General features: G+C 34.8%; 1 protein-coding gene across 5 annotated transcripts in view; it reads right to left on the reverse strand.

Moving 5' to 3' along the window:
• Window positions 1-14,621, reverse strand: part of SCAF4 (SR-related CTD associated factor 4) — a 111,354-nt gene that overhangs the window by 38,132 nt on the left and 58,601 nt on the right. For 3 of the 5 annotated variants that reach the window (XM_069075002.1, XM_069075000.1, XM_069074998.1), the window contains 5 exons: window positions 13,486-13,586; window positions 12,728-12,836; window positions 9,240-9,407; window positions 8,511-8,596; window positions 6,692-6,882 (listed from right to left, as the gene is read on the reverse strand). In XM_069075002.1, the coding sequence (XP_068931103.1) occupies window positions 6,692-6,882; window positions 8,511-8,596; window positions 9,240-9,407; window positions 12,728-12,836; window positions 13,486-13,586 (655 nt within the window). The remainder of the gene's footprint in view (window positions 1-6,691; window positions 6,883-8,510; window positions 8,597-9,239; window positions 9,408-12,727; window positions 12,837-13,485; window positions 13,587-14,621) is intronic. The other 2 variants (XM_069075001.1, XM_069074999.1) reach the window with 1 other exon arrangement.

The following is a 14,621-nucleotide window of genomic DNA, read 5'->3' on the forward strand; positions in this document are numbered from 1 at the left end:
AAAAGATTTGGTTCTTTTAATATACAGAAGCCATTTGTACCAAAGTCCTTTTATTCTGTCATGCTGTAGAATTATAGAGCTGAGAGAACAACCAAAACAAATATCTTTGAAGGACAGAACATAAAATGATGTTGGAAAAAAATTGTGAGAGAACAATGAATGAGAATATACTTAATTAGAATGATGCCAATTTTTTGGGGAAAATCACTGTCACCTATGAAACTCCACGTTTTTTCACATTCTCAACTGGTCAAGGAATAGGCAACATATTGAGGTAGAGCAGAAAGAAGCCAAATTTTTAGCTCACTGAGAAGTGAAATAGATACTCTAGTTAGAGTAACTACAGTAATTAATGAAAGCTTGTGGCAAACAAAACTTAGTAAAAAGGTACATGCTAATATGTGCCCACCAAGAAAAAAGTAATGAATTCCCAGTGAATAAAGGTTGGAATGTACTGGTCTTGGGAAATTAAATTTCCTTAGATTACAAGAATAAATCCAAGGTAAGACTTTAATAAACAAGGTTTAACAAAACTTTTAACTTTAATGAAGGAAGGTATTTGTCCCTAAGTGCTCATATTTCTTCAAATTCTGTTGTATGTTATATGTTAACTTATGTTTGCATGGCCAGTTATTTCTGGGTGTGGCGCTAAGTATCTGAGCCCAGATTTGGTCCCCAGGTCATCCCAACACTGGAACCGGTGCTCTTATTCACTGAGCCATGTGGCCGCCCCTAACAATTTATACAATCTTTCATATATATATATATGTATATGTATATGTATATATATATATCTATATACATATATATATATTTGAATATTTGATTTTAAAACTTTCAATTCCAGATTCATTCCCTTCCCCCCCTGCCACCCACCCCCACTGGGAAGACAAGCAGTTCAGTATAGGTTGCACATGTGTGGCTAATGCAAAACAATAACGTAGTAGATATATTGTAAAAGACTGACTATATTTCCCTCCCTCCTATCCCACCTCCCACTTGTTCTATTCTCTACTTTGATCCTGTCCCTTTTCAAAAGTGGGTGCTTCCAACTTCCCTCCCTCCCAGCCTGCCCTCCCTTCCATCATCCCCCCTCTCATCCCCTTCCCCCCCTATTCTCCTGGAGGGTGAGATCCCCTATTTAGTGTGTATTTCATTCCCTCCTCAAGCTAGATTCAATGGGAATAAGGTTGACCCATTCCCTTTTGCCTTCCTATTCTTCCCCTCCATTGTAACCATTTTCCCTTGCCTCTTCTGTATGAGATAGTTTGGCCCAATCTGTCTCTCCCCATCTCCTCTCATTATATTCCTCTCACCTCTTAATTTCACCTTTTAAGTATCCTGTTAAATTAGTCCTGTGCCCTCTATCTATATATACCTGTAAACATATATACACACATTCATATATGTATTCATATGCCCATATACCCTCATATATAGACATATATATATATATTTCTAATCCCTTCAACTACTGAGAAAAGTTTCATAAATTACAATTATTTTTTTTCCATGTAGGAATGTTAATAGTTCAACTTTGGTAAGTTCCTTATGATTCCTTTTCCCTGTTTACCTTCTCATGCTTCTCTTGCTTCTTGTATCTGAATGTCAAATTTTCTATTCAACTCTGGTTTTTTCAGCAAGAATGCTTGAAAGTCCTCTATTCCACTGAATGACCAAATTTTCCCCTGAAACATGATACTCAGTTTTGCTGGGTAGGTGACTCCTGGTTTTAGTCCCAGATCCCTTGACCTCCGGAATATCATATTCCAAGCCCTTCGATCCCTCAGTGTAGAAGCTGCCAGATCTTGGGTTATTCTGATTGTGTTTCCACAATATTCAAATTGTTTCTTCCTGGCTGCTTGTAATATTCTCTCCTTAATCGGGGCATTCCCAAACATGGCTATAATATTCCTAGGAGTTTTCTTTTTGGGATCTTTTTCAGGAGGTGATCGGTGGATTCTTTCAACCTCTATTTTGCCCTCTGGTACTAAAACATCAGGGCAGTTTTCTTTGAAAACTTCCTGGAGGATGCTTTCTAGGTTCTTACTTTGGTCATGGCTTTTAGGTAGTCCAATAATTTTTAAGTTATCTCTCCTGGATCTATTTTCCAGGTCAGTGGTTTTTCCCATGAGATATTTCACATTGCCTTCTATTCTTTCATTTGTTTGGATCTGTTTAACAGCATCTTGATTTCTCATAAGGTGACTAGCTTCCATTTGCTCCAATCTAATTCTGAAGCAATGATTCTCCTCATTGAGCTTTTGAGATTCTTTTTCCATCTGGCAAATTCGACTTTTTAAGGCATTCTTCTCCTCATTGCCTTTTTGAGCCTCCTTTGCCATTTGAGTCAGTCTGTTTTTTAAGGTATTATTTTCCTCAGTCAGGCTGCTGACTCTCATTTCATAATTTTCTTGCATTGTTCTCATCTCTCTTCCCAATTTTTCCTCCACTTCTCTTATCTGCTTCTTAAGGTCCTCTATGGCCTGTAACCAGCTTGTATTTTCCTTTGAAGCTTTTGGTGCAGGAGTTCTGACTTCACTGTTTTCCTCCTGTTCCATGCCTTGCTCCTTCTTGTCCCCAAAATAGGAGTGTAATGTTGGAATCTCCTGTCTGCTTTGTTTCCTTTGCCTGCTCATTTTGCCACTCAATTATTTGACTTTTGGGCTTTTTGCCACAGTAGGACTCTGCCACCAGACAGGGGAGTTTTCTTCCCAAATGCTGGGGTTTTCTCAGTTGCTGGAGGTATTAGATGGGTGCCCTCTCTGAGGTCTCCACACACTCTGGCAAGCTGGACACACACCCCAGGACCTCCACCCTAGACTGCAATCCAGATCCAAGCAGGTTAAAGCAAGAGCGATTACCCCTCAGACTGGTGCTTGGTCCCCCTACACTCTGCAGGCCAGGAGCTGAAGCCGCCATGTGGCGCTGGCTGGCTGTGCCAGCGTCTCAGCGGTTTCTCGCCATGGGGGTAGAAGCCACGCACTCCCACTTACTGGGTCCCAAAGTCCAGACTGCACTGGCCTCTCACCTTGTCCTTTGCATCTATGTATTGATAAATCTGGAAATAGCCACAGCTGCTGCTGATCTGGAGTCCCTCTGGCTGGCGGCTGGTCAGGCCTGCCCTGGGGCTGGGCTCGGCTCCCAGAGCACTGTGCTGGCCGATTCCTGCCGGCCTGCCGGGCTGTCCTCAGCTGGAGATTAGCTTCTCTGTGTCATTTTGTGGGTTCTGCAGCTCCAAAGTTTCTTTAGAGTCCCCTTTTTACATGGATTGGGGCCAGTTTATACAATCTTAATGAAAACTTGTAAAGAAATAGGATAACCAAGGTTTATTAGAAGGTACACTGATATTGAGATTTGGATAGTTACACTTGAAGAAAAAAAAATTAAGCCAATTGGTTTCCGAATAACTCCGATACTTGACCTATGTTGGAAGTCACTAATCAGCTTTTGTAATTTGCAAAATTTATAGCCTTACAAACTCCAAATCATCAAACAATGGCAAATACCACATGAATAATATCACAGTAAAAAGTCACCTGTATATAACTTTTATAAAAACCTACTAATTTTCAAGTGACCACAAATGCTTTCATTTTAACATAAGAAAATTTGCACACTGTGAAAATTCAAAAATTTGTTTAATCAACAAAATGTTCACAAGACACTCTTGTCCCAGAATTGGAACTCGGATATTATCATTCCAACTGCTATCCATTCAATTAACATTTAAGCACCTTTTATGTCTACAGCACTGTTAAGAGTCAACAACAGCTGTCACGGAGCTTAAAATCTAGTGGTATATTTATGTATAGATGGATTTGTGGGTATATATGTATATTCAGGGTATCCCTAAACTCTCAGAGCAGTTTTAAGCTTAATAAATTATAAGCTTTAAACTGAACTGAGGCTTACAGAAGTTAAATGACTTTCCAAGGGTCACACAACTAATTATTTAAGTGTCTGAGGCAGGATTTGAAATGAGGTCTTCCTGAATCCAAGTGTAGCATTCTGCCCACTGCAATACCTAATTTTGGGCACATACAGTCCTCTATGCTTCGAATAATTTCTATTTCTTCTTTGAAAATCCTTTTCCTCCTATAAGGCCTTGCTCAGATGCCACCTTCTCCAAGAAACTTTTCTCAATCCCTACCCCCAACTAGAAGTTCCTTTTGCCCCTTCTTTTGAAACACTTCTTCAAAACAGTCTAACTTGCCATTAAAATAAAGGTCTGTATATGTATCTAAGTATATATGCAATGTACACACATAAATTCTAACTGTATGTATACATTACATATACACGTCTCAAGTTTCAGTGCAGTTTTAAGCTTAATAAGCTATAAAGTTTAAAAGAGAACTATTAAGTATTTTGAGGCAGGATTTGAGAACTCAAATCTTGCAGGACTCAATCTACTATACTATTCAACTGTTGTTTATTCTTTTAGGAAATTTCCACTTTCTTGTCACCCAAATCCCTGTAGTTCAATCACCTACTACAATAAAAGGTCCAATTCCCTGATAACTCTTTAGTACTTTCATTCTGGTTCAGGTCAGCCCTACTTCTCCCCAGTTATTATTTTCACTCCCACAACATCATTTATTACTCTTCCCCTTTGCCCCCCAACATACACTTTTTCTCCACAACTGCACTAGCTTCCTTCTCCTGTGCTCACTACTCTTCTCATGCTATTAACACATCTAGTCTCAGGAGCAGATCATATATTATTTGATTCCTTTTTGCTTCTATTATTCAGGAAATTCTTCCTAAGAGATGTACTCCCCTATCAATTATGATTCTAAACAGACTCTTGCTGTGGTCACTTATGGGCCTATTTCGTTCTTGCTTTTTCTTCTACTATTTATTGGCTGTGTGACTAGGAGCAAGACTGTTACTGGATAAGCCTCAGTTCCTCATCTAGAAAATACCTATGGTATTACATATTCACAGGGTTGTGAGGATCAAATGAGATAACGCATAAAAAGTACTTTGAAAACATTCTCTTAAAATACCATGTAAATGTCAGTTAAGAAGTTGGTATCTGGCTCAGTCTTCTCCTACCCTGCCGTTATCTTTGATCATTTCATGTTGATGTACCTAGTGTATCTCAATCTTTTTCTCAACTCTGAAGACCTTCCTCTTCATTTGACAGGAATGGTCACATCTCAGATACAGCATTCAAAACTGTGCCATCTTAAACTACAGAATTTCTTCCTCAGATCTTACTCTCATGTAATTCTATCCCCAATTCACTGCGCATATATACCAGGACCTCCAGTATCTCTATTCCTCTCGTCTACCAATTTTTAATTTTTGTCTCCACTTTTTACTCACCTACAAAATACTTAATCCCTTGCAATTTGGCTTCTAACCCCACCAACTTAAGTGAACTGAGCCTAAAAGTCACTAATAATCTCTTAATTAGTAAATCTAATACTCTTTAAAAATGTATTATGAACTATATAAACATTTCCATATACAAAGGATTATATATGAAACTGTGAATCTATTAATATACAGCTTATTTAAATTGTATGTTAAATTTAATATAGTAGTACCAACTTTGCCCTGTTTCTGTATGTATCCTTTCTGAAAATTTTTTAGTTCTTTTTTAACCCTAACCATAAATTTCATTGATTCTTCTTTTTATTTTTTTAAAAATCTCTTTCCCAAATAAAAGCACATTCTTCTAACTCCTTTTCACAGTTGTAACTCCACCTCCCCAATACTGTCTCTGTGTATATACATCTATATTCTTTTGGTGACTGTACCACATCCTAAGGATTAAATAATCTTCTCTAGACAGATGAGCTCAAATCATACAACTATACCTGTTAGATATCTCCAACTAGACATCCCCCATTAGTAACTCAAATTCATAATATATGACATGTATACACATAAATATACATACTATAAAACATGCCATTCTCAAAGCTTCCCTTTTTGCATGCTACCATCCTCCTAGTTACCAAGGTTATTAACCTAGAGTCATCCCTCTCCCTCAACTCACCCCTCCCATACACAATCAAATCAGTTGTCAGATCGTGTTCATCTTACCTCCACAATATCTCTTGCATCTTTCCCCATTTTTCTACTTGCATAACCATCACTTCCAAAGAAGGTGCTCACTACCTTTCACCTGGGCTACTATAAAACCTGCCTTAATTAGTTTCTCAGCCTCTAGTGTGGCATCCATTCAATTGAATTTAACCTTCCTAAGGTGCAGGTTGTGCCATGTCAATTTCCTTGCTTAAAAAGCCTTTGTGTATAGAAGTTGTTAGCTTGACATCCATGTACTTGTTTTTTAAAAGAAAATTTTGGTAACTATTTCAACATATTTCCCTTCTAATCCTATGTATTTTGTTTCATACATTGTAAATGCATTTAAAAAATAGGTTTCAGACTGCCCAAGGGATTGATGTTATTTTTTGTTTCTTCCATGATAAAGTCAGTGCCACCTCTTCCATAAACCTTACCTGATTCTGTGACGCCTCCTTCACTGTTGCTAAACTTATTCCTAAAACAGTACTTTAAAAACTTTAAAACAAGTAATCCTGAAATTAAGGGATTATGATATAAACTGAGATTTGTAAAGTTTTTGTATTGCGTGAAGTTAATGTGCAATTTCAACACATAAAAATACTACAGAAAAAAGTCTAATAACTTCAGAAAGTTTAGAGACACTTACCACTAGCAGTTTCTGGCTTAATCTGAGGAAGCCCCTTTTGCCTACGCTCTCTTTCTCTCTCTCGTTCTCGTCTCTCCTGTGATCGGGATCGAGGAGAATGCCTGCGCCTCTCTCTGGACCGTGAACGAGAACGTCTATGACGGGACCTTCGAGATCTAGAACCAGACCTTGATCTCCTTCTTTTGGGTGACCTAACATTTATTAGAAAACAGAATGAATACATATAATTTCTCTCTCAGAAGTTTTAAACTTAGTAATATGCCTCAGTGGTTAGGAATTAAGATCTGATAACTGTGAACTTCTTAAAAGTTTTTCAATATATTAAAAGTTGGAAACATTGATTTATTAGCCAGAGACCAAGTACAATTTTGTTAAGCATAAAAAAATTTCCCATATGCTTTTTGTACATATTTATTTTCATCACCAACATACTCCATTACTTTAACTCCTAAAGTTTTTCTCCCTCCTTTTATCTATCCTAAGGAGAAAAAAAGCATTCTTTTCAATTTTACTGACCAGTATGATTATTTAAGAAACTAATACTATAATTTTCTAGTGTGATACATTGTACCTTATAAGGGACATGTTTTAGTCATAGTCATGTCAGACTACCTTTATTAGTAAGTTTGTAAAAGATTCCATGGCATTTTGGGGAAGTATTTCAAATTCAACCTCTGTGTTCATACATAATCCAACGCCTTACCATGTTTCCTCAAGACAAACTAATAACTTTCAATGACTAATAAAAGGGGATAATAACAGCCACTTTCAAGTTTTACACACACACACTTGTATGTATATAAAAGAACTATACCCAACAAATTATATATAAAACATATAACATTCATTTTCCATGTAACTAAATATTTCTTAATTCATGAATATACATTTGGTTACAAGTGGATTATATGAGTGTATGTATGTGTGTGTGTATGTGTAGATGTGCGTGAGCATGTGCACATGCACAAAGCCCACCTTAAACTAGATCCTAAAGTCAACCCCAGGAATATTTTTTGTATGCTTCTCCAAACATAAGTTGATTACCTGATAGCTCATCACTATATAGATTGACTCAGCTTTTGAAATAATCTTTAAGCTCTTTTAGTTGTCTAGAAAGCAGGGAAATAAATTCCTTCAAAAGTCTTTCTTTACAAAGTGCTCAGAACTTTCCAGGTAACTTTTCATTTTCTATTAGTGGATCTACTTGGTTTTGACTACAGGACTATCTTTTCCTTGTACTGGGCACCCCCTGGTGGCCCCCTCCACACACTGTCCTGCCTCCTTTTGTGCATTATCTACCCCCAGTGAGAAAGTAAGTCTGACCTCCTGTTTGGTTATGAACACTTCTCTCCTCCCCCCAAACAAATCCAGGTACATGTGATACAAATGTCATAAATCTTTGAGGCACTAGGAAGCCGGTAGCAGCTTGTTGATACTTCATTTATACACAATGAACTCCCTTCATTATGTGCTTGACACAAACCTTCCCTATCATCTACATCATGTCCAACACATACAAACCCAGCTTCCTCAAGTCCTTATATCCCATCCTCGACATGTATCTAGCATAAACTCTATTCATACACTACTCTCAACTTGGAACTCTTGAAACTGGTGTCTATTTTTGTTTCATAAAAACTCCCAAGTCTCCTGGATATTTCCTATAATTGAGGCTTTGCAAACCCATATTTATGGGTTCCAAAAGTGTTTTAAAACCCAATTTGTCTGGAAAATGTGATTCTAAGTGTAAGCAGATTGAGTTATAATTTTTTCATCTCAAAGTGCTCACTCCTAGAAAATTATGCCGTATTCCCCTCACCTTGATGCTGACCTAGATCTTGACTTTCTGTTTTCAGAGACATGACGCTTAGTTTCTTGAACACATGGCTGCTCCACTTCCATTTCCTTTAAAATAAATAAAATCCAACTTAAAATGAGGGGAACAAACATTATATGAGCACGAGGTTATATCTTATCAAGTATCAGACCGGAGATCTTGCTTCTCAAAACATTTCTCTTTGACTGAATCACTTAAGGCCAGAAAATTTTTTAACTACCTACCAGAAAGAAAATTCTTTAACTAATTAGAAAATGAAAGGAAAGATCATCCCTTTCCTCTATATGCCATGACATTACTAAAGTTACAATTTAACAAAGTAAAATTATGTCAGTGTATTTTGGTAATATCAAAGATCATTTGAAACATTCTTTTAATTTTTAAAGCACATGTAAATGAGAAGAATTTAGAATCCAAAATATTTCAAGACATGACATGTAAACTCTAAATGTGGAAAATTCCTCAAAGCCATTTTATAGCAAAATTTTAGCCATTTCTACCTTGAGCTGAAGGACTTATTTTAGTAGTTCAAGGCAGTATTAATTTGTTTTTCACTATTATTAAACTTCCAAAGCTTTTTGAAACTGTAATGAATAATGGATGGCTCTAAATAATGCTTGGCAAAATACAATTACATATTCAAAGGGCAGAATCTGCATATGAAACTTTACAGTTCTATTACTTAATCAATTGTCCAGAATGATTTTTCACCTGTTGATGTACTTTCTGCATATGTGGTTCACTTTGTGCCTGGAATGAAGTTTGGTAAGGTTGTTGCACAGGTGGTGCTGGAGGAATCACAGGCTGAGCCATAGGAGGAAATGGAGGTGTAGGAAGTAGTCCAAACCCTGGCATTTGTCCATTAGGAGGAAGTGGGACCTTAAGGAGAGAGAGAGAGAAAGAGAGAGAGAAAGAGAGAGAGGAAGAGAGAGAGAGAGAGATCAATCAAATTCCTTTTTTAATGTTTGTTGGCACAAGTAATTCAGAGAAACCAAGAGTTATTCTCTGTATAATAAGAATTAAATCTAGAGTACAGAAAAAATTTCAGTTTTATACAAAACTTATTCTTAGTATTATAAATATCATGACATAAAGCCCACATAGCAACTTCTATTTGTACTATGTTCTAAAATGCAATACATGCAAATTTAAATTTATATACAGTCATACATGCATGTGTGTACATACACACATATATATACACTCAAAATCAAATGAATGTTTAAAGATCTGTGGTGATGATAACATTCTTACTGTAGGCTTATAAAACTTCCTGGCACATAATAGGTACTTAATAAATAGCTACTGACTGATAATAACTTTCAGGGGTTTGAATACCATAAATTACAATTAAATTAAAAACCAGGTATAATAATAAGAGTAAAATGTAATATGTATCTATTTTTGATCTGTACTTTACTGTTATTATAATCTACAGAGATTATCAATTAAACCTATTATTATTCCTAAACATTTATTAGTGGAAATTATTAGAAAATAGTCAGGAAAACCCATCAGTAAGTAATAAAAATCACTGAAATTAAGTTTTCCCTTCAAATTTTCAGCACTACATTTATAGAACAGGTTTTTGTGCCATGGACTCCCCTTGGAAGTCTGGTGAAGCCTATGGAGCCTTTCTCAGAACAATGTTTTTAAATGCTTAAAATAAAATGCATAGGAATATAAAGAAAACCAATGGTAATGAAATAGTAAAGAAGAAATGAAGTTCACAGACCTCAAATCAAGAACCACTACTCTAGATGAACTAGGACTGGCCATGATCTAGACAAGAAAATGTATCTAGTTAAATAACATTTTTGAAACCTCTCTCAAACTAGGTACTTGTGTTTATACTGGGATTAGTATCATAAAATAGTATCAAATAACAGTATAAAACAGTATCAAAAATTATCTTACTTTTAAATTTTTAGCATATAATTATATGGCATAAAGTTTTACCTCTGAAGCTTAATTGTTAAAACTTTGCGAAAAAGAATAAGTCTCATAAAGAATAAACCAATAGAACACAGTACCCACTCAAGCTATGCGCTTCTTTTACTTAAATAAGGCAAAAGATGTTTAAGGTTCCACAAAACCACTATATTAACAAACAAAGCAACCCATGAAATGGATACAATATCCTCTCCAACTCCTTTAAAACCAAATCTTCTTTAGTCAAGAATAAAAGAACCTCTTTGTGTCTCAACAAGGAAGTCACCAAAGTCACTTCAGATTCTGTAAATCAGGGTTAAAGTCAACAAGTATTTATTATGTATCTACTAGTATAACAGAGGTGATAATATGAAAACAACTCTGTACAAACAAGGCATAAAAAGAAGATTCTCTCAGAGGGAAGATAAGATTAAGAAGGATTAGGAAAGCTTCTTGCAAAAGGTTGGGGCCAATTAACCAAGACCTGAAGAAAGCTCAGGGGTAAAATATACAATATTTCCTTCAATATTACATAAACTATTTAAAATTATAGAGAAAATGCACCCTTGCAGTCTTTTTATATGACAGAAATAGGATCTTGATACTTAAACCTGAGAGAAAAATCAGAGAAAGAAAATGGACAATGGATGCAAAAATTTAATTTTTTTAATTTAATATTTACAAATAGGCTACATCAATGTATTAGAAACATTATATACCATGACTAAATTTGGTTTTATATCATGAAAGCAGGGTTAGTTCAAAATAAAAATGGTAAACATTATAAATAATGTTAATAATAAAAACCACATGATTATGCCAGTGAATGCTAAGACTTTTGACAAAATAAAAAATTTATTGCTGTTTAGAGCTCTAAAATTGGATATTTCCTTAATATAATAATTATTATAATTATATATTGATATTATATAATTATATAATAATATATATAAGAATAACTATCTAAAACCAACAGCAAATATTATATGTAATGGAGGAAAAGGCCTCTTAAATTATATCAAATATTAAGACTAACATTTTTCTAGAAATGCTAGGTTGTCAATGAATAAGTATGAACAAAGAAGAAACAAAAATTTATTACTTTTTATAGATGAGTTACTTAAAAAGTCAACTAAAAAATCAGAAACAACAACAAAGTAGTAGTAAATATACATACATCATTAGCATTCCTATATTACCAGCACTGGACAGCAAGGTGACACAAAGGATAAAGTTCTGGGCATGGAGTCAGGAACACCCAAGTTCAAATCTGCCCTCTGACACTTACTAGCTGTGTAACCCTGGGGCAAGTCACTTAACCCTGTTTACCTCAGTTTCCTTATCTGTAAAATGAGCTAGAGAAGGAAATAACAAACTACTGTAGTATCTTTGCCAAGAAAACCCAAATCAGGTCACAAAGAGTTTCCATAAGAATGAACAATATTACTATCAAAAATTCCAGCAACGGAGTTACAAAGAAATATTTGAGAGTGTTTTCTACCACGGCACAACTATAATCTATAAAAATCTAACTATAAAAACACTTTGGAGAACTAGACTTAAGGTTTTTTAGTTCTCTCTGTGTGTTTTTGCTGTACTATAAGATCTGTCATGAGGACTTTCTTTTTCTTTTAAAAAAATTATTCAATGAGAGGAAGAGATAAACTCTTGCAAAAGAAAAATTTTTTTTTAGCAGGTCTTAACATTTTTGTGTCAGACTCCTTTTTGTGGTATAGAGAAGCCCATGTGCCCCTTCTGCTTTTCAGCTGCATAAAATACAAAGATTACAAAGGAGACCAGTTATACTGAAATATACTTATTAAAATTATTTTAAAAACCAGTTCAGACTCCAGGTTAATAACACCTATTTTAGGGGTGGCTAGGCGGCACACTGAGTAAAGCGCTGGCCCTGGAGTCAGAAGGACCCGGGATAGGTTCCAGCCTCAGATATTTAATAACCACACAAAAAAAACTAGCTGTGTAACCTTGGGCAAATTACTTAACCCCAATTGCCCTCCAAAAGGCAAACAAAACAAAACAAAACAAAACAAAAAAACCCACCTATGTTAAAGAATTCTGATGTCAATGGAACACAACTTTAAAAAAATCTATTTTCTTTAATGATATTCAATACTCACTTTCCCAAATTTTAGCCTCAGAAAAGAACTGTTTTCAGTGTTTCTAATTCATAATTTGTTACTAAATTATAAAATTTTAGAAAGGTCCCTACATGTCTCAGTAGGCTTAAAATTAAAATGTATCTCTACCTGGTGGTGTATTGGATCCTGTTGTACTCCCAACATTCTCTGTTGATAGGGATCTATATTTGGAAGCTGTGAATATGCTGGCTGCTGCATGCCATCTCCTGGAAATCCACTAGAACGAAACACAGAATGCTGTTTAGAGCAGCCCAATAACCATAACAAGGAAATTGTAAAGCTGAATTAATATTAAGAGCAAGATTTTGGACTAATAGCTTCTTAAGAGCCTGTCTACCTGTGACTAGTAATCAATATGAATAATTTCTTAATTTTTCTGTATTAAGGCATTACACCATAAGGAAAAGGATGCTGAAATGTGGGAGTCACGAAAGATGTTGAGGGGCAAGAGACCTGTTCTCCAACAGAATAGTTCTGTAACCAAAGGTAAGTCACTTCATCTCTTAAGTTTGTAAAGTGGATAATTATAACTAATACCTTCCTCTCAGGGTTGTGTTGAGGGATTAAAATGAGATAAGGTATCTATGGTACTTTGTAAGTCTTTGTAAGTACTATGTAAAACTCTACATAAATATAATCTATTCTTGTTGTCCTACATTATCCAAAATAGCAAGTACTATTAAAAATATCTGACATGTAATATTACCTGTATTAAATTTTGTGTGATAGAATTTAATAATTAAAAGCAAAAGATAATGGGAAAAATTTATTGTATATGTTTATATGGAGAAATTAGCCCTTTCTCACACTTTTAAACAATAATAATCTTCACTCTGTTTTTCTTTAAATAGCCTTGAGTCACTTACAAAGGAGGCTGAGGAAGAGAAGGAGAAACGGAAGAATCTTCTTTCTTTGATTCTTCAGCAGCTTCTGGCTCATCATCATAATCAAATCTATCTAATAACGTCTGGAAAAAAAGGAATTATTTTTCAATGCTTCCTTTAAAAAAAAACCCAACATTTGTCTCATGTTAAAGTTAATATAATACAATAGCTACTTTACATGTTTTTAGAACAAAAGCTTACCTTGGAACCCAGAAATATAAAATACAATATACATCTACACATATTATTTTAAAGTATACTTTTAGAAACCAAATCTTCTGGTAGCAAAATAGCTAATTTCAAAATCAATAATTCATAAAGTCAATTATTTAGGAATACACAAAATATGATATGAATTTAGCTTATGTACTTACTTTTTTGCATATCTATAGAAAGAAACTATATGCTGTATATTATTAAAATAATATTTAAGCAACAAAACAATGACTCTGTTTTAAAACGAAATTTGTTCACCACAATGGTATTATACAGGCCAAGAATAAAAATCAGGAAAATTTCAAAAAATAGATCCCAAGATACTGTAATATCTGAGGTTTCTTTTTTTTTTTTTGGCCTCTGGTTAATGATGTACATCTGTAATAACACTAAAAAAAAGTTTAAAAATCTCATTTTATATTAAGAGAATATTCGAATACTGGTGTTTTTCCTTCTTTCCTGAAACACAGCAAACGACTTTCATCTAACTTGTCAAATAAAAACATTCTCTCCATAAAGATAAGCAATGGCATCATGTAATAGAAACATTTTCTGGTTTAAAAAATGAATCATTACACACAGTAAAAATTGATTCAAGTCAACTATTCTGTAGAGATAATCCTCACAAAGAGTATACTCAATCCTCTTTATTGACCCATTTGAGAGGTGGGCATCCTCTCACATGCCCACCCACATATGACTACCAACAAAATTACTTTATTATGTGTACACCTATACTTAACCTATTCAACTTCCTTCTGGAATAATCTTTTGTCCTTAACTGATAAACATTTGTGATCTAACTTCTTCTTTAAAAATATGATTTATTTTTAACATTTTTAAAATTTTAAATTCTGATTTCACATTTCTCCTTCCCTCCCGTCTCTCTCCCACCCATGGAA

This window comes from Petaurus breviceps, unplaced genomic scaffold (assembly GCF_028583685.1).
Source record: "Petaurus breviceps papuanus isolate PSGF00001 unplaced genomic scaffold, PetGlider_PUasm1.0 90897, whole genome shotgun sequence".
NCBI classification, from domain to species: domain Eukaryota; kingdom Metazoa; phylum Chordata; class Mammalia; order Diprotodontia; family Petauridae; genus Petaurus; species Petaurus breviceps.